We start from the raw sequence: 17,683 nt of genomic DNA, 5'->3' as shown, positions 1-17,683 counted from the left end.
CAAAAATGTAAGCAAAAAGTATTTGGGGCTTTTAAAATGTGTTCATGCCTGTTGTAATGATGGCCTACTTTTCTGAAACACATTCAAAGCTGCTGACAGAATTTAAATAATTACAGTTGCATAAAACCATTGTAGTACATATGAAATAAGAATATAAACATCAAATGTCTACTTAATTTTGTCCTTGCAGTGCCTTCTGAATGCTAGGAGGCCAGTTCTCTAGCATGCCTCCTTAGGGGGCCATAACTGAAAAGACCCTCCTAACTCTCATTCCCTTTAATGTTATTTGTTTGTTTGTTTATTGCATTTAGACCTGACCTTTCCTTTAAGGAGCTCAATGTGGTATATAAGGTTCTCCTCCTCCCCATTTCATTCATGAGAAACAACAAAAGGCTCAAGGTCACTCAAAGAGCTTCATGAGTGGTGATTTGAACCCTGATGTCTCAGATTCTAGTCCACCACTCTAACCTGAAGGTTTCAAAGGACAGGTAGACTAACATAGACTGTGGTAGTGCTTAAAGCTAGTCTTGGTGCCCAGGTTCCGGTTCCTGTCTCTTGATTTTGGTGTCCAGATACCCAAAGCCCCCATATATTTGACCATTATATCGTTTTCCTTGCTCACAACACCCACATGCTATAGGAACATGCTTTCCTCACTTTTCAATCAGCCACCAACATCATTTCCTAATATATACCATATTCACCTGATACCAACACATTACATAAATCACAGTTTGGGTGCATGTTGGGTGTCAGAGCAAATATAAAATATATCTAGACAATAGACCACACTGGAGAAGGTGATTGCTGTTGTCTCTCTGGCCCTTGCAAATGCAATCATGTTTCACATGATAACCATAAATCTAGAGCACTGTTTCCCCAGCTCATGATTGTGGAGGCAAGTATTTTCACACCTCAAGGCCAAAAAAAGTTTTTTTTTGTGTGTGTATAGGTAGGTATTACAGGAATATGTTTCTGTATGAATCACTGAACTGGACATGCTTCCTGACTAGACAAGCCCAGAACACTGTCTCATTCAGCAACACAACAGGATGCTCTCAATGAAGGCAAGCAACTGTGGGTTAAAGCCTCAGTGCCTAGGGCTTGCCGATCAAAAGGTCGGCGGTTCGAATCCCCGCGGCGGGGTGCGCTCCCGCTGTTCGGTCCCAGCGCCTGCCAACCTAGCAGTTCGAAAGCACCCCTGGGTGCAAGTAGATAAATAGGGACCGCTTACTAGTGGGAAGGTAAATGGCGTTTCCGTGTGCGGCTCTGGCTCGCCAGAGCAGCAATGTCACGCTGGCCACGTGACCCGGAAGTGTCTTCGGACAGTGCTGGCCCTTGGCCTCTTTGAGTGAGATGGGCGCACAACCCTTGAGTGTCTTCATCAGGAGTCATTAAATAATTTGAGTGCTGAGAAATAGCCTCTACCATAGGCTAACAGGATGTAACAAAGGTCAGACCAGTTAATCTTGCAGAGGTGTAGCGGGCAGAATCCTCTATGCATAGGGAATTTGGACTCCCATCAATAATCCATCCATTACTGCACAGTATCTGCAGTTTGGGAATTGCTGATCTGGAGTACCCTTGGCATTGCAGCCCAGGATTCCCAGACAACGGCAAGGTGCTTGCTGGATCCTGAAGTTTTCCTCATATCAACTGTATTAGCAAGAAATGAGACATGCACTATCTATCTGCTATTTGGGCACCAAAAAAAGGCTGCATCATAGTACTTTTGCTCTGACACCCAACATGCACCCAAACTGGCTGCATCATAGTACTTTTGCTTCGGTGGGAGAATGCTGGATTAAGCCCAGAAAGGGAAATATGGATTAAACTGGAATAAAAAACAGCAGGATGGCTTTTGGGTGCAGCAACATTCTGTAAATGCTATGGCCAATGAACAAAGCCCATTTTTTTATGCACGAGGAGCATCTAACACCTGTCCGAAAGCTGCCCAGAATCTACAGTCGAGGTTTGTGTTGTGTGACTTTGCTTTGCTCTAACACCGCCAAGAAGCAATGGATTGCTGTTTGTGTTAGTATTCAAATGAACCGTGCTTGGGATTTGTGTTTGGGAGAGAGAGGTGTGTGAGAGTCACTCAGATATCCCTATTTTTCTTCCTTGTTGAGTTCTGCAGGGAATAAGGAAGGACCTGACAGCCAGTGCCACTCTCTGGAGTGGTTGTAAGTAAGAAGGCAGGCAGACTGAAGGCAGGCTCAGGTCACAGAATCATAGAATTGTAGTGCTGGAAGGGATCCTAAGGGTCATCTAGTCCAGCCCCCATTCGTCCTAACGGGACAGCCTCCGCCGTAAATGTGAGGAGAATATGAACAATATGATAATATGGGGCGGGGCGGGATGTACGCCACGTCGAGCTCCTCGCAGAAAAGGTGGCTGGAAACCTAATGATAACCGTAAGCTGTTGGAGGGCCATCTGTCAGGGATTATTTAGTTGCGATGCCTGCATACGGTTGGACTACATGACCCTGGGGGGCGGGATCCCATCCTATTCTATGATCCGACGATTCTACCACATAAACAAACCAGCACTTCCCCCAAAAACCTGCACAGTAAGGCTGTGACAGTGTCCCTCCGCCTCTTGCAAAGAGCCCCCACGCCGCCTTCATCCAGGATTTTTCACCTGGAGAGCCGAAGTCGCGAGAGCCTCGGCTTTGCCTGCGTCTCTAATCGTTGTCGCGGATTGAGACGACTGGGGCAGCTCCGTGACCACGACACGGCGCGGAGGAAGTTTGGGAAAGTTGCGCAGCCAAGCCCCTCGCCCTCGAAGGGTGGTTTTTTTGTGGGGGGTGGGGTCTGATCGCCAGGGTGGCCAGGCTTGCCTTGCGGAGCTGAATTCAGAGTAGCCCTCAGCACCGGGCGGAGCAGAGGAGAGCAGAGGATCTCCCTTCTCCGGAACGCAATACAGTCGACGGGGCGGGAAGGAAAACCCGGTTTGCAGGCGCGCCCACCTCTCGCGCAGCGGAGGCGACGGAGAGGCGGGGAGCACCGTCCACCTTCTCCGGCTCAGGCGGCCGAGCAAGGAGCGCTCGGCTGCTGCCGTCACCGCCGCCGTCTGGCGGGAGAATCCCCCCTGTCCAGCGGTTGGGAGCGAGAGTGGGCGGCGCTCCAGAGAAGAGGGAGGGCAGAAGAGGAGGCGGCGGCGGCGAGGAGAGGGAGTGAGTCAGTGAGCCGCTGCAGCCTGCGCTCTCCCCGGCGCTGCAACTCAAGACTACCTATATGCATACTCCTTGCCTGGACATGTCTTGACAAACTTGGATTTTTCCCCCTTCTCCTCTCGCTTTCCTCTGACTCCCTCCCCACAACATACCAAGTTTTTAAACACCGGATGGGTTCAATCCGGCATGCAGCCACCTGGGATATGGAGACAGGCGCCAGATCTCCCGGGCGCTGCTGGAATACGCTGCTGCCGGGCAAAGTTGGCTTTCGATTTTGATGCATGCCTCGCTTGGGGACCCAAGTCCGCCGGAATGGACTGAAAGCAAAGCGGGACTGGCTTGAGGGACGAGACACGCGTTGCACCCAGCTGGCCTGGTTGGTGAGTTGACGGTTCTTTTCTTCCCTTCGCTTCTTTCCCTTGAGTGGCAAAGAGAGTGTTGTTGGGCTACTTAATGCATTCAGAGGCTTCTGCGCAACTATAGTTTCGTGGTTGCAATTGATCTGGCCCTCCTGTCTCAATATTGCACGGATCAATAAACGCCCCCGCACTCTCCTGTTCCCCCTCCCCCGCACTCTACCTTTCTAGGGCGAGAGAGACGCGGCTAGTTCGTGCAAAGCCCGCGCCCTCCCGAACGCGATTTAAGTAGCCTTGTTGCAAAAAATAAAAAAATAAAAAATATTGCTACCGGGGTTTTGCATTCCCCCCCCCCCCTTGTAAAGCGCAACTTGTTTTAGAAATGGTGCCTTTGGGAAGGAGAAGCAGGGAATCCGCGCGTTTGTATTGTGGCGCAGCGCCCTCTAGCCGCCGGTTATGGACGCAGCAGCTCCGTTCCTAGCCTGGGTCCCGTCACAAGCTCAGCCAAGTTCAGCATTGTCCGGAGGAGACACGAGGGAACACGAGGAGGGCTCTCTATATGCATTGTCCTCTCGCTACTTTGTGTGTGTGTGTGTCCCCTCCTCCGCCCGCCCTCGTACTGCTGGTTTCTCCGCGTAAGGTGAGCCTCGAGGGCGACCCGTTGTTTCTCGTTTCACTCCACATGCGGGGGGGGGGGGATGCGATTTATTCGTCGAGCGTTTTTATAGCGCCTTGGTCGTCGGCCACATCTTTAGCACTTGCCTCGAGGGGACAATTTTTAATGCAACCGGGGGGGGGGGGAGAGAATCAATAAAAATTGAGAGACTAGTGCGAAGTGAAGGCTGGGTTTGGGTGATCTGCCTTATCTCTTGTTCTCCCCCTCCCCACATTTTTGCTGCCTTTCCGTGGCAAAAAAGGTAGTTTCCTTCCAAATAATTAAGTTTATCGGGGGCGGAAGAGGAGCGTGGCGGAGACCTGGGGGGTTGGGGTGGCGGTGGCAAGTGTCTGATCACTATGACCCATGGAGCAGAGGTCCCTAGCCCGCCCATAAAATATTTGAGGGGGCCGCCCCCCAAACGTTGATGGGCATTGCCATTCAAATACTGTGGGTGTGTGCCATCATGCGATCGATTATGTGAGGAGGGGCTTACCAGTTCCTCCAATATTTTATTCAAGTTGGCGCCAGGAACCAAGAGTGCCAACCCAACTTAAATATGGGGGGGGGGGGCAGGTAAGCCCCGTCCCACATAATCGATCACACACGCCATTTGAATGGTAATACCCATCAACTTTGGGGGGACCTGGTGCCCTCAAATATTTTAGGGGGGCGAAGAAAGGACCCCAAGCCCATAGGAGTTGGTTCCTTCTTTCAGGTTTTGCCCCCCGTCTCACCCATTCCTTCTTTTCCTGTTCTGACTCGGTTCGGAACAAGCTTCGATGGAGGAAGGAGTTTAGGAGCGCTGTATTGCTCTTCCGATCCACAATTGGACAAGCCCGTTTCCCCGAAAGGTTCATTCCGAAAGCGTCGTGTCGGTTTCACGTGTCATCATGCGCTGCGACCCTCACACCCCACTTTAGAAACCTGACTACTCTTATCTTTTATTGGACCGGTTCGGTTCTCAGCGCTTCAGCGAAACCGGCCTAAGCCGTGTCTACTCGGGAGTAAGCCTATTGAGTCCAGTGGGATTTACCTTCGAGTAAACAGCGCCTTGATCGGCACCGATGCGCCACAGAAGAGAACGGGGACTAAGCTTGCACTTCAGAAACCGTTCACCTGGTAGAAAGCTTCACTGCATTCAGTAGGATTCGAATCTGCGTAGGAATGATTAGGACTGTGCTGTAAATCACCTTAATCCCATTCGCTTCTACTTTGCAACTAGGTGATGGATGGTTTTCCAGTTTGGTTAGGTGAGGGGCTGGGCCCTGGCAGGAAAGAACAAGATCATTTTCTCCAGAGTAAGCGATTTACAAAGTGGGCTTGTGCATGTCTGCTCGAAAGTGAGGCTCGCTGGATGTGTCCAATGAGGGTATATTATACACATTTACCTGGGAGGAAGCCCCATTGAACACAGCAGAGTTTGCTTCTAAGCAGACCTGCAGAGAGGGCTGGGTTAGCTAGAGGCTATTCCGGAGCGATTGGGGAACGGGAGGCCTGCGATTGCTCCGTTTGATAGCAGTTCGCCAACTCCTGTTGGTAGACGGCGGCAGTGCGCTCCTTCTCCACCTCCTATAGAAATTTACTGTGCCGACAGATATTGGTCGGTTCCGGGTATTCCCACTTACAGGGAGTGCTGGTTTGCCGATTTTCACATGCATGTATACAATCCTTTCAACAGAGCGAGCGATCTGCTGCTTGGTGGGTTTTTATTTATTTAATCCTCCTCGCCTTTACAGAGTGCTTTCGGGACGTGCCATGAAATGTTAACAGTTGTCTTGCTAGTATTGGCGTACAGTACTTTTTTTAAATATTGAAACTCTGAAATAGAATCCCAAGCCCTCCCATTTTCCCTGAGTTTTCCCCTCCCCCAGGGGAAGGGGGGCAGCTGTCTCTGTTCCTATTGGAGAGCCCCATCTGGAGTCCGGTCTCTCCGAAACAAGGCAGCCATGCATCTAGGTCTCTCCTTGGAAATCCATACTCCTACGTGTAAGTAGCTAAAATCTCGAAACTGCCCTCCCTTTTTTTTTGTGAGATTCAAAGTGGAATTAGGAGCGGGTGGAGAAGATGAATGGAAATTCTTACTAGCGCTGAAGCCCAGTTTCTACCCGCCCTTGCCAGCTAACAAACAGACCCATCTTGTGCTATGTAGAGCTAGGCGCGCATAAAGCTCTGTATAGTTTTCACAGGAGTTAACAGTACGTTGTGGCTCTGGAAGTGAAGTCCGTTGAAGTTGCTTTTCCGATCAGGGACTGGCTGTCGTTTGCGTTGCATCATAAACGTCTGCAATCCTAAAATGCTTAGGGAGTGGGACTTGCTCATAAGTAAACCTGTTAAATAGTGTGCACGCGTCTGGCCGGATCCCGTTGGTTGAATGAGTGGAACTTGGTTGCAGTCGTATACCAATTTACCTGGGAATAAATCCCATTGAACCAAGTAGGAGTTACTTGCCTGGGCATGTATATAGGTGATACTGTATCTGGTACAGTGTATCATAGGATTGGGTGGCAAACTGATCATCGTTATTCTATGAACAATAACTACTTTTTTGGCCACCCAAGTTTTTTTAAAACTTTCTTTGCAGATGTCCATACTGCTCTCTGGAGGATTTTTTAAATTTTTAAGTTAGAAGGACCTCCTTTAATTCAAGATACGTAAGTGCATTCAAAGCTGTCCGGGCCTCCCAAGATGGTATTTCTGTCCTTCCCGTCTTTAATTTCTGGCTGGGTAATAAGGGGGATGCTGGGAATTGCGCTGCAGGGCGTAGCATGGGGCGCGCTTTGCAAGGCTGGAATTTTGCAGAATGTGGGGTTAGCTTAGCCCAGCTGTGCACGGAAGTGCTGGCGATTATTTATTACGCTCTCCAAAGCGGAGTCGCTGGGAGGTTTGGGCGGTGGAGTGTTAAAAGCCCTGGAGGAGGTAGGATTTGGTTTGCGGAGGCTTCCTTTTTAGGGCTTGCGGCACAATGAGGCGAACTCTCGAGTAATTATAGGCTTGGGAACGCGATGAGACGTATTCAAGAGCAGATTGCAATAATTCTCTGCGGAAACCCGGGCGGTTGGAAACAACAAACTTTGAGAACGGAGTGTTGCTTTTTCTTTTAATTAAAAAGAAAGAAAGCATGAAAGATCCCTTGTTCTCACTTTCTTGATTTATGACATCATCGACCTCGTGAATTAAAAGCAGATCTTTGAGCCACCGAGGAAAGGATTAACTAGAGAGTGTTAATTAACACGACCGAGAGACCAAACGTCCTTACTCACGAGTAAGCCCCACTGAGATTTTTTTTGGGGGGGTGGGTGGGATGTGTTGCTTGGAAAGCTCGATCCTGTGCACGATCAATGGGTCTTACTCCCATGTAAACGTCTTTCCCAGCCCTTGCTTCAAAGCGATTTCTTCTGAATTGCACAGGGACTCGCTTCGGAGCCAACGTGGCCCGATCCGAAGCTGTTCCTCGGTGCGAATACGTTTCAAGTGAGATTTACTCCCGAGGAAGCCTTCCCGGCTCCTTTCTGCGTTTGCTCTCGGCTCTCTCCCAGCTTGATTTGCTCCTTTCCTTAGAAAAGGGGAGTGGGAAAGAAAGAAAGAAAGATAGTGGTGGCGTTTGATCTGCAGGGTTATAATCACTCCGGAGCCAGATGGTGGCGAGGCGCGGAGCCGCTGAAAAGTGTGGTTTTGGTTTTCATGCCAGAGAAATTAGTTCCGGAGGCGGTTTGTGGCGGCTGCCCCTGCTTTTGGCGGAGGAATCCGGGGGCGAGAGAGAGAGAGAGCCGCTCCAGTGAAAGGAGACCGGCGAGGGACGGAGGGGAAAGAAAGAAAGAAAGAAAGCGCGAGCTGGCGAGGGGACGCTGCCCGGCTGCTGGCCATGCCGGACGAGGAGCTCCAGGTCCCTCGGGTGGGGAAGCGGCTTCCCCCTCGGGCGAGGCAGCGCTGAGCGGCGAGGAACAGGGCGCCCGCTCGCCCTTGCCCGGGGGAGAAACTTCGTGGGAAGAAAGTTGTTGGAGAGCCAGCAGGGCGCCTTCTTCCCCGCCTGAGGCGCCGCGGAGGAGAAACTTGGGAAACTGGGCGCACAGGAGGAGTTGGAGCCGGACTTGAGGCAGGTAGCGACGGGCGGCGTTGTGAGGTGGCGGCGCTTGGTGCCTTGGTTTCTTCTTCTTCCCCTCCCCCTTGTTGCCCCTAGAGAGTCGTCGTCCCCCCCCCACAGCGGAGGTGGGATGGCTGGGGAGGGGGGGTGGACTCGACGTGCGGTGACTAGCAAGTGGGGCGCGAGGGGCAGCGCGGAGCTATTGTGCTGCTGCTGCTGCCGTGAGCCGGTCAGGGCAGTACCAAGGGGGGCGGGGGGGGGGGTTGGCTTGCCAAATCTGCTGTCTTCTAAACTCCCCAGGATAGGTTACTATAGTATCTTGTTGTTGTCTTATCTTGGCTTTTGTGTAGCCCTAAATGTTGGGAGGACAGAGCACAATCCAGCCAGAACAGGAGGATTCCAGCAAAAGTGCCAACTTCAATAAAATATTTGGGGGGGGGGGAGACCCACATAGTCGATCCCACGAGTTTGAATGGCAATGCCCATTAACTTTCAGGAGCTCTCAGATTTTTTTTGGGGGGGGGGCAGAGGGACCTCGGCCCCTAGGAGTTCGCTCCTATGGATTATAGGGTCTTTGTCTTTGATTTCGGGACAGCCTAAGTTACAGCTGCTCCAACACCAGGGAGAAGGAGTCCCCCTTCTATTTTCACAAGTTTTTCATAGTTGGAAGGGATTCTTGAGGTCAAACCACCTGCAATGCAGGAGTATGCAGGTGGCCCTATGAGGATCGAACCTGCGACCTTTCCATTACCAGCACCACACTCTAACCATTTGAGCCAACTGTGGCTTTTGTTAAAGCAGTACTATCTTTCCCTCCGCTCATCGTCCCCAGAACCCATTTATTACCTGGCTGAGCTGATGAAAAATGGGAGAACATGAAGAGTAATTATCTCTTTCCTTATTAGCAGACAGTGGGAGGGAGAGAATAGTTAACTATGGACTGAGGTTGTGATTTTTCTTCTTAGGACTCCCAGAATTGCCTGGAGAGGGAGAGCAAAGGTTGATTTCTATCCTTAGCAGAAGGTGTGCCTAAGTTCTCTCTGTGTGTTACGCTTGTAATGGCAGAGTGTATACTCCTTACCAAGAGGAGGGTATTGTGAATCATCCCCCACCCCCAGCCCCGGAAATACCTTGGGTGTAACTCTCATTGCAGTTCCACATTTAATTCCCATCAGTTTCAGCAGGAAAGCTAAGCCCAGGCTTATCCGTGCAATTCTATTTATTTATTAAAATATTTGTAGACTGCTTACCCTCCAAAAAATTCAAAGCGGTATACAAAAAAAAAAAAAAAAAAAAAAAAAAAAGGCCATGCAATGCCAACACCCAGAACAGCATAAAATACAGTTCAGGCATGCAGTGTCCAGTAAAATACAATAAATTAATCAGCTTATTTATTCAGATCATTGGCATTTACTCCTTGCAAACTATTTCCCCCCCATGATTAAGGAAATAAACCCTGCTGGATCAGTCTAATATCCTCTCTTGACAAGCATACTCCAACTGTGGCCAACCAAATTCCACTGGGACATCAGTGGGACTTCAAAGTGCTCAACTTTGCCTGAGTGGTGGCCTTGATCTTTCTTTCCTTTTCTTTTTTGTTGGCAGTTTCTGCAGTAGCTTGACCCTCATACTCTTTTTGAAGGATAAATACCAGAGTTGTTCAGAGAGGAAGAACTCAAAAGTAATTATTGTAGGCTACAATCTTAAAACACACTTTCTAGAGAGTAATCCCCACTGAATACAGTGGGACTTTCTTCCAAGTAAACTTTAATAGGATTTTGCTTTTGCCTCATGTTCTGATAAAATACAAAATAACCTGCACATTATGGTAATGCAGCCAACAAAAGGATTATTATGGTCTTCTTTCTACAGTTAAGTGTATGTGCAATCTTGAGTAAAGCTTCAATGATCTAAACCCGCCTATGCTTTCAGGTTCAGAATTGAGCAGTTTGCAAGTGGTAGTCATGTGCTTTGTTGAGTAAGTGATGGTTGGAATAAACAGTTTGGCACATGCAATTTTATAAAAAGTTGAAATGGTTATTTATCATAGAGGAATGGTTTATTTCTTCTTGTTGGGTTCCTCGATGATAACTGCACTCAGGATTTTAGTGAACTACTGCAATATCATGGGTTGTATACAATGCTGTCTGAATCACCTTCCGCTTGTGCACCCCAACTCTTTTCCTGTGCACCCCAACAATTTGTTGCAGAGGGTCCCCCAACCCTCTGGAGCAAACTTTGAGGGTGCTCTGGGGCCTGCAGAGAAGAGGAGGTGGATGATTTGTTGCACAAGCAGAAGTCCCTTGCGTGCAGTCCCATGTATTAGGGTTAATCCTAGCACTTCCTAGAGTTTCTGTTGTTGGTCACATAACATTAAGTGCAATTAAGCATGTTGGGAAGCTAGTATGATGAACAGCTTCTGGCATCTCTCTTTTCTGAATTGTTCAAGAGCAGAACTGGAACATTGATTCAGTTTCTTCCCATCTTTCTAAAAAAATACTTGGGCAAATCACTTTATTTTAAAGCATTTTATAATCTGCTTAATATTTTAAAAACTCATGTGGGTTTGTAGCCTTTGGTAAAGGGTAAAGTAGGTAAAAAGGAGACTTAATTTCTTCTGTAGTATATTTTTGCTTTCCAGTGAATAGTAGCTCAGAGCTTGAATGACCTGCCTTTACTTTCCCAATTAGAATCATAGCCATTAGAAAGACGGAAAGTACAGGTGTAAAGGCACTACAGCTATTATTCATTATAGCGGTATTCGGGTGGCATTACTGAAGTTGTTTCCCCTCCCTCTTCCTGTGGGACAGAAAAGGGCAGGTAAGATAGTTGGGCGTTTCTTTCTCTTATCTCAGAAATAGTGCTGCATCATTCTGCCTGATTAAAGGAGTGCTGTGGTGCTTTTGCCCAAGAGAGGCAATCGGCTCTATGTGACTGAATTTGACCACTCCTTTCTTGGGTTGGCAAGAATACAGAGGAAGATCATTACAACTACAGTGGTACCTTGGGTTAAATACTCAATTTGTTCCGGAGGTCCGTTCTCAACCTGAAACTGTTCTTAACTTGAAGCACCACGTTAGCTAATGGGGCCTCCTGCTGCTGCCACGCCACTGGAGCACGATTTCTATTCTCATCCTGAAGCAAAGTTGTTAACCCAAGGTACTGTTTCTGGGTTAGCGGAGTCTGTAACCTGAAGCGTATGTAACCTGAAGTACCACTGTATTAGGAGACAACTGTTATTTAGCCTTAGGGAAGTAGCACTAGGTATTGTTTTCAGGGAAATCCCTTGAATTGTAAACTCAGCTTTCAATTTCAGATTTTGGTTTATTGGTTTGTAGAGAATACATTCGTTGTGACTGATAGCATTCTTTCTTGGGCAGAGTTCCTTACGTCAAGCGAGGGCCTTGCATGGTGGTTCCTTTTCAACAAGTCTATGGGGAGCGAGTAGCAAACTTTCCATAATAGTTTGGAAAACCCGATTGATATTCTTTTCTGTTTTTGTTTCAGGTTTTTGGAACTTGCCTCCATGGAGAGCCATTTGACCATGTTGCTGCTGCTCCTCTCGCTGCTTGTGCAGCATTTTGGAAACTGTGAAGGGAACCCAAGACTGCATCACACGTCGCCAATGCAGTTTACCCAAACTCATTACAATGCCACAGTATATGAGAACTCTGCGGCCAAGACTTACGTTGGACATCCGGTGAAAATGGGCATTTATATCACGAACTTGCTGTGGGATATAAAATACAAAATCATTTCTGGGGATAACGAGAACTTGTTCAAAGCGGAAGAGCATCTATTGGGAGACTTTTGCTTTTTACGAATACGGACCAAGGGAGGGAACACAGCTATACTTAACAGGGAAGTCAAAGACCATTACGTGTTAACTGTGAAAGCAATAGAGAAGAGCACAAGTATGGAAGCTCGTACGAGAGTCCGAGTGCAAGTGTTGGATACAAATGACTTACGGCCTTTGTTTTCTCCAACTTCTTACAGTGTTTCATTGCCTGAGAATACAGCAATAAGGACGAGCATTTCCAGAGTTAGTGCAACGGATGCAGATATTGGAACCAATGGAGAGTTTTATTACAGTTTTAAAGAGAGGACAGATATGTTTGCTATACATCCAACCAGCGGCATAATAGTCCTGACGGGCAGACTTGACTATTCAGAGACAAACGTTTATGAAATGGAAATCCTTGCTGTGGATCGTGGGATGAAATTGTATGGCAGTAGTGGCATCAGCAGCATGGCAAGGTTGACTGTTCATATAGAACAGGCGAATGAGTATGCTCCGGTTATCACGGCCCTTACATTGGCTCCTTCAGAGCTTGACAAGGATCCATCATATGCAATCGTAACAGTTGAGGACAGGGATCACGGTTCAAATGGAGAGGTGGCGTCTTTGAGCATTGTGGCGGGTGACCCACTCCAGCAGTTTAAAACTGTGAGGACTTTTCCAGGAGGAAAAGAATATAAAATAAAAGCTGTTGGCAGTATCGATTGGGAGAGCCAACTGTTTGGCTATAATCTAACTCTGCAAGCTAAAGATAAAGGGAATCCTCCCAAATTTTCTCCTGTCAAAGTAATTCATGTGGCATCCCCCAAATTTAGATCGGGACCAGTCCAGTTTGAAAGAGCTGTTTACAGGGCAGAAATAAGTGAATTTGCCCCTCCAAACACTCCTGTGGTTATGGTAAAAACTCTGCCTACTTATTCCCATTTGAGATACGTGTTTAAAAACGCACCAAGCAAAATCAGGTTCCACTTGAATCCTTATACTGGCCTTGTTAGTACTTTAGATCCCATAAATGCACAGCGTGCATCCCATATTGAATTTGACATTATGACAAGTGACAGAAAAGCCTCTGCAACAGTATCGATTAAAGTTATAGATATGAATACTCATTCCCCTGAATTTACCCAGACTTCTTATAAAGCTTCGTTTGATGAGAATGTTCCTATAGGTACAAGTGTCACGAGTGTGAATGCAAAAGATCTTGATGAAGGTGAGAATGGCTATGTGACATACAGTATTGCAAATATAAGCCCTGTTCCTTTTGTGATAAACCACTTTACTGGTGTTATCAGTACCTCTGAAAACTTGGATTATGAATTAATGCCAAGAATCTATAAATTGAGAATTCGAGCTTCTGACTGGGGCACACCATATCGCCGAGAAGTTGAAGTCCCTGTGACTATAGCTTTAAATAATTTGAATGATAACACTCCACTGTTTGAGAAAATAAATTGTGAGGGAACAATCCCCAGGGAACTTGTTGTTGGAGAACAAATAACAACTGTGTCTGCTATTGATGCTGATGAGCTGCAGCTGGTACAATACCAAATTGAATCTGGAAATGAATTAGATTTATTTAGTTTAAATCCAAACTCTGGGGTGCTTTCCTTGAAGCAATCATTAGGAGATGGCTTGGGTGCAAAAGCAACTTTTCATAGCTTGAGAATAACAGCCACAGATGGAGAAAATTTGTCAGCCCCATTATATATTAACATTACTGTCATTGCCAGCCGCAAACCAGTATACTTAGAATGTGAAGAGACTGGTGTCGCCAAAATGCTGGCGGAGAAACTTCTGCAGGCAAATAAGCTGCATGGTCGTGGTGAAGCTGACGATGTGTTTTTTGACACTTACTCTGTGAATCTGCATGCGCCTCAGTTTGGAAATAGCCTTCCCAGAAGCATTGAGGTAAAAGAAGATCAACTCATCGGTTCCAGCATCATACATTTGAATGCTAGTGATCTAGATACTGGTTTCAATGGAAAGCTTGTCTATGCTATCTCTGGAGGTAATAACGATAGCAGCTTTATCATTGGTATGGAGACGGGAATTCTGAAAATCCTTTCTGCCCTTGACCGAGAAGTAAAAGATAAATATACATTGAATATTACTGTTTATGATCTTGGGATACCGCAAAAGTCTGACTGGCGTCTTTTAGATATCAGGGTTCTAGATGCCAATGACAATTGTCCAGAATTCTTACAGGATAGCTATTTTGTGGACGTGACCGAAAACACGAACCTAAATACAGAAATCATTCAAATAGAAGCCATAGACAAAGACTTGGGGACTAATGGGGAAGTGAGATACTCTTTTCTTACAGATACTGACACGTTTGCCATTGATAGCGTGACGGGTATTGTGAAAGTTGTGGGTCCTCTGGATCGAGAAGAGCAACCTGTGTATTTTCTGAAAATAGAGGCCAGGGACCAAGCTAAAGAGGAAGCACAGTTATCTTCAACCGTTCTGCTGAAGGTGTCTTTAGAAGATGTCAACGACAATCCTCCGAAATTTATCCCATCCAATTACCGTGTGAAAATTCGAGAAGACCTTCCGGAAGGAACAATCATCACATGGCTGGAAGCCCACGATCCTGACTTGGGCCAGTCAAGCCAAGTGCGGTATAGCCTTTTAGATGGTGGGGATGGAAGTTTTGACGTAGATAAACTTAGCGGAGCAATTCGTGTTGTACAGAGGCTGGATTTTGAGAGAAAACAAGTTTATAATCTGACGGTACGGGCCAAAGACAAAGGCAAACCAGTGTCATTGTCGTCTACCTGCTACATTGAGATTGAAGTAGTTGATGTAAACGAAAACCTTCACCCTCCACGCTTTCCCAGCTTTGTGGATAAAGGTTTTGTAAGCGAAGATGTTCCCATTGGTACTTCAGTGATGACTCTGTCGGCTTATGATGAGGATACAGGAAGAGATGGTGAGATCAGATACTCGATAAGGGATGGATCTGGTGTTGGAATTTTCAAAATAGATGAAGAAACAGGTAAGAACTTGTTACAGTCTTCTGGTTTTTATTATGCAACCTATTACATTGCTTTTAAAATAAGACCTTGAGTTAAATGTCCTTGAAACGAACAATAATTTATTTGTACGCAGCGCATCATAGTGTTTGAAGGCTCTGAAATCAGTGAACAGTGTTTCGTTTTTGTGTGAGGGTGGGGCTGGGCCAAGGCAGAAAGGAGCAGTGCTGGAAATGCAGAAGACAACGTCATCCCTTGTTCCTATATTCCCATACTTTGGCTGCAATATTTAATCAACTTTCTGGGGTGTAGCTCCACTTTCTTCTGAGTTGACGTGGGCTGCACTGTCAGTTCTGGAAACTGCCTGTAGGCATTGTCCATAAGAAGGAGCCTTTATTGGAATATTTCTAAAGATACTTTCTTTTATAAGGTTAAAAAGTAGCAGCATGCAAAATGTATACAGTGCAACAAAGATGCAAGGCCCAACTGTATGAATGAAATGGTGTAAACAACACAGCATGTTTTAGGGGTCAGATTTACACAGTTGTGTAGGAAAGGTATGAAGTACCTGGGAAACCCAATTTGAATTGGATTTTTTTTCCTGTTAAAATCTCCTGGGGTGGGAGATCTCTTTCATCCTGCGTTGTCTCACAGGCAGGCTTCCATATCCTGCATGTTGGTGGTGGGCGGAGCCAGAGGGGAAAAGGGGGTAGAGCAACAAATATAAATATTAACTTTGTACAGTAAGGTGCATTTCAGCAGCCATGTACCAGTCAAAAGTTTCTATATTGCTGAACCCATCTATCCATCTAGTCAAGAGAATTTAGAACTTAGGAGGCAATTCTTGCCTGGGAGTAGACATCATTGAGCACAATTAGATTTACTTTAGGGTAAACATGCAGCAAATCCATTTGTTTTTAAGAGAGGTCTGCGAACCACCTTTCCAGTTAAAATTCACTCCGTGACTGCCCTGCACAATGCACAAAATGCCCCCAAAATGAAAATAGTCAATATTTACTAATTTTGAGGTGCTGAACATGCAAATGACAATAAAATGTGTCACTTTGCTCCTGTTTGGGAGATACAAAAATAGTAATGTGTAAACAACCGACTCCACATTGAGTGCATAATTTCATTTGGCAACGCTGTATTCTTCTAAGACAAACATTTAATATATTTAGGTGCCAGGGACAATGTTTCTCTTCAGGCAAAAACATTTCTCTTCAACCAGGCGTTTGGCTGATTAACATTTTATGACTTTTTAAACGTGTTTGTGGTAGAGAGTTATTGGATTGTTTTTGTTTCAGTATGTATTTTGTATTCTCATTTTGTATTTTTTTTCTGTTGTGAACCACCCTGGGATCTTCAGGTTTACAAATTTAATAAATTATCATCATCATTACCCAATGCAAGATGAATGGACAACATGGAACATTGTCAGGTCACATGATTATTGGAGTCACTGCCAATTTAGTACAAATGGAACGTGCAACAAAACATTGCTGTTGAATCCCTGTTGGAAGTGTTTTTGTCTCTTTTTCTTTCAACCCCTTCTCTTTTTATTTTTTAAATTTATTCTTACATTTACATTCCACCTTTCCTCTGAGGAGGTCAAGGGGACATGCATAGTTCTCTGCCTCTCCATTTTATCCTCGTGCCCAGTGAGGTACGTAGATTAGGCTGAGAGACTGTGACTGGCCTGAGGTCACCCCGTGAGCTTCACAAGTGCAGATTTTGAACCCAGGTCTCCCAGATATTAATGCAGCACTCCAACCTGAAGGTTTCAAAGGACAGGTAGACTTAATATAGACAGTGGTGGTGCTTGAAGATAGCCTGGATCCTGCTTCTTTATTTTGATGATGAGATAACGAAAGTGGATGAGGCTTAAATCTGAGTTGGTATGCATAGGATGGCCCTGTTAGTCCCCAGTTGACAAAAGTACAGTGGTACCTCGGATTAAGAACTTAATTCGTTCTGGAGGTCTGTTCTTAACCTGAAGCACTACTTTAGCTAATGGGGCCTCCTGTTGCTGCTGCACCGCTGCTGCATGATTTCTGTTCTCATCCTGAAGCAAAGTTCTTAACCTGAAGTAGTATTTCTGAGTTAGTGGAGTCTACAACCTGAAACATATGTAACCTGAAGCGTATGTAACCCGAGTACCACTGTATGCTGGACTATAATCCTAGAATTCTATATTGGATGCATAGGGTCTGTTTAGCATGCTTTTTAACAAAGTGTCATGAATAAATTGGATAAGAAACCTAAAACATCCCCTTGGACATAACAGCCACACAATTCTTTAGTAATTCGGTTTTGTTTCCAAACGCAAAGTGGAAGATGGGCTGCTCTTAAATAAATACTCAGTTTGCTGTTTGATGAGAGAATGTGCTGAGGGCGGTAGTGCTCCTCCTTAAAGATCCTGCTGTAAAACCCTCATAGGGATTGGTAAATAGGATCTCAACATGAAAGCTTGGGGTTCTTCTGTTCCTCTCTTTCTGGCTGCTTGAAAGTAAGCATTGTTTAGCAGTGACCCCTATTGACTGGGTCATAGCCTGGTCTGATGAAAACAGCCCAGCCCAGGAGAGAACTGAGATTTACTGACCTTGGGTGTGAAACAGTTGCATTTCGACTCGAGATT

General features: G+C 46.2%; 1 protein-coding gene across 7 annotated transcripts in view; it reads left to right on the top strand.

The window, feature by feature from the left end:
* Window positions 1-3,152: 3,152 nt before the first annotated feature.
* FAT1 (FAT atypical cadherin 1) overlaps window positions 3,153-17,683 on the top strand; it is a 115,074-nt gene continuing 100,543 nt past the window's right edge. For 5 of the 7 annotated variants that reach the window (XR_014515333.1, XM_083457757.1, XM_083457756.1 and 2 more), the window contains exons 1-2: window positions 3,153-3,556; window positions 11,779-15,068. Coding sequence is in view for 6 of the 7 variants with exons in the window: in XM_083457757.1 (XP_083313883.1) it covers window positions 11,798-15,068 (3,271 nt within the window). In the remaining variant the exon portion in view is untranslated. Of the gene's footprint in view, window positions 3,557-6,119; window positions 6,177-7,943; window positions 8,284-11,778; window positions 15,069-17,683 lie in introns of those variants that run through there. The other 2 variants (XM_083457754.1, XM_083457755.1) reach the window with 2 other exon arrangements.

This window comes from Podarcis tiliguerta (genome assembly GCF_965153285.1).
Source record: "Podarcis tiliguerta genome assembly, chromosome: 9".
In the NCBI taxonomy this organism is placed as follows: Eukaryota; Metazoa; Chordata; class Lepidosauria; order Squamata; family Lacertidae; genus Podarcis; species Podarcis tiliguerta.
This window is presented reverse-complemented; position numbering and strand designations above follow the sequence as displayed.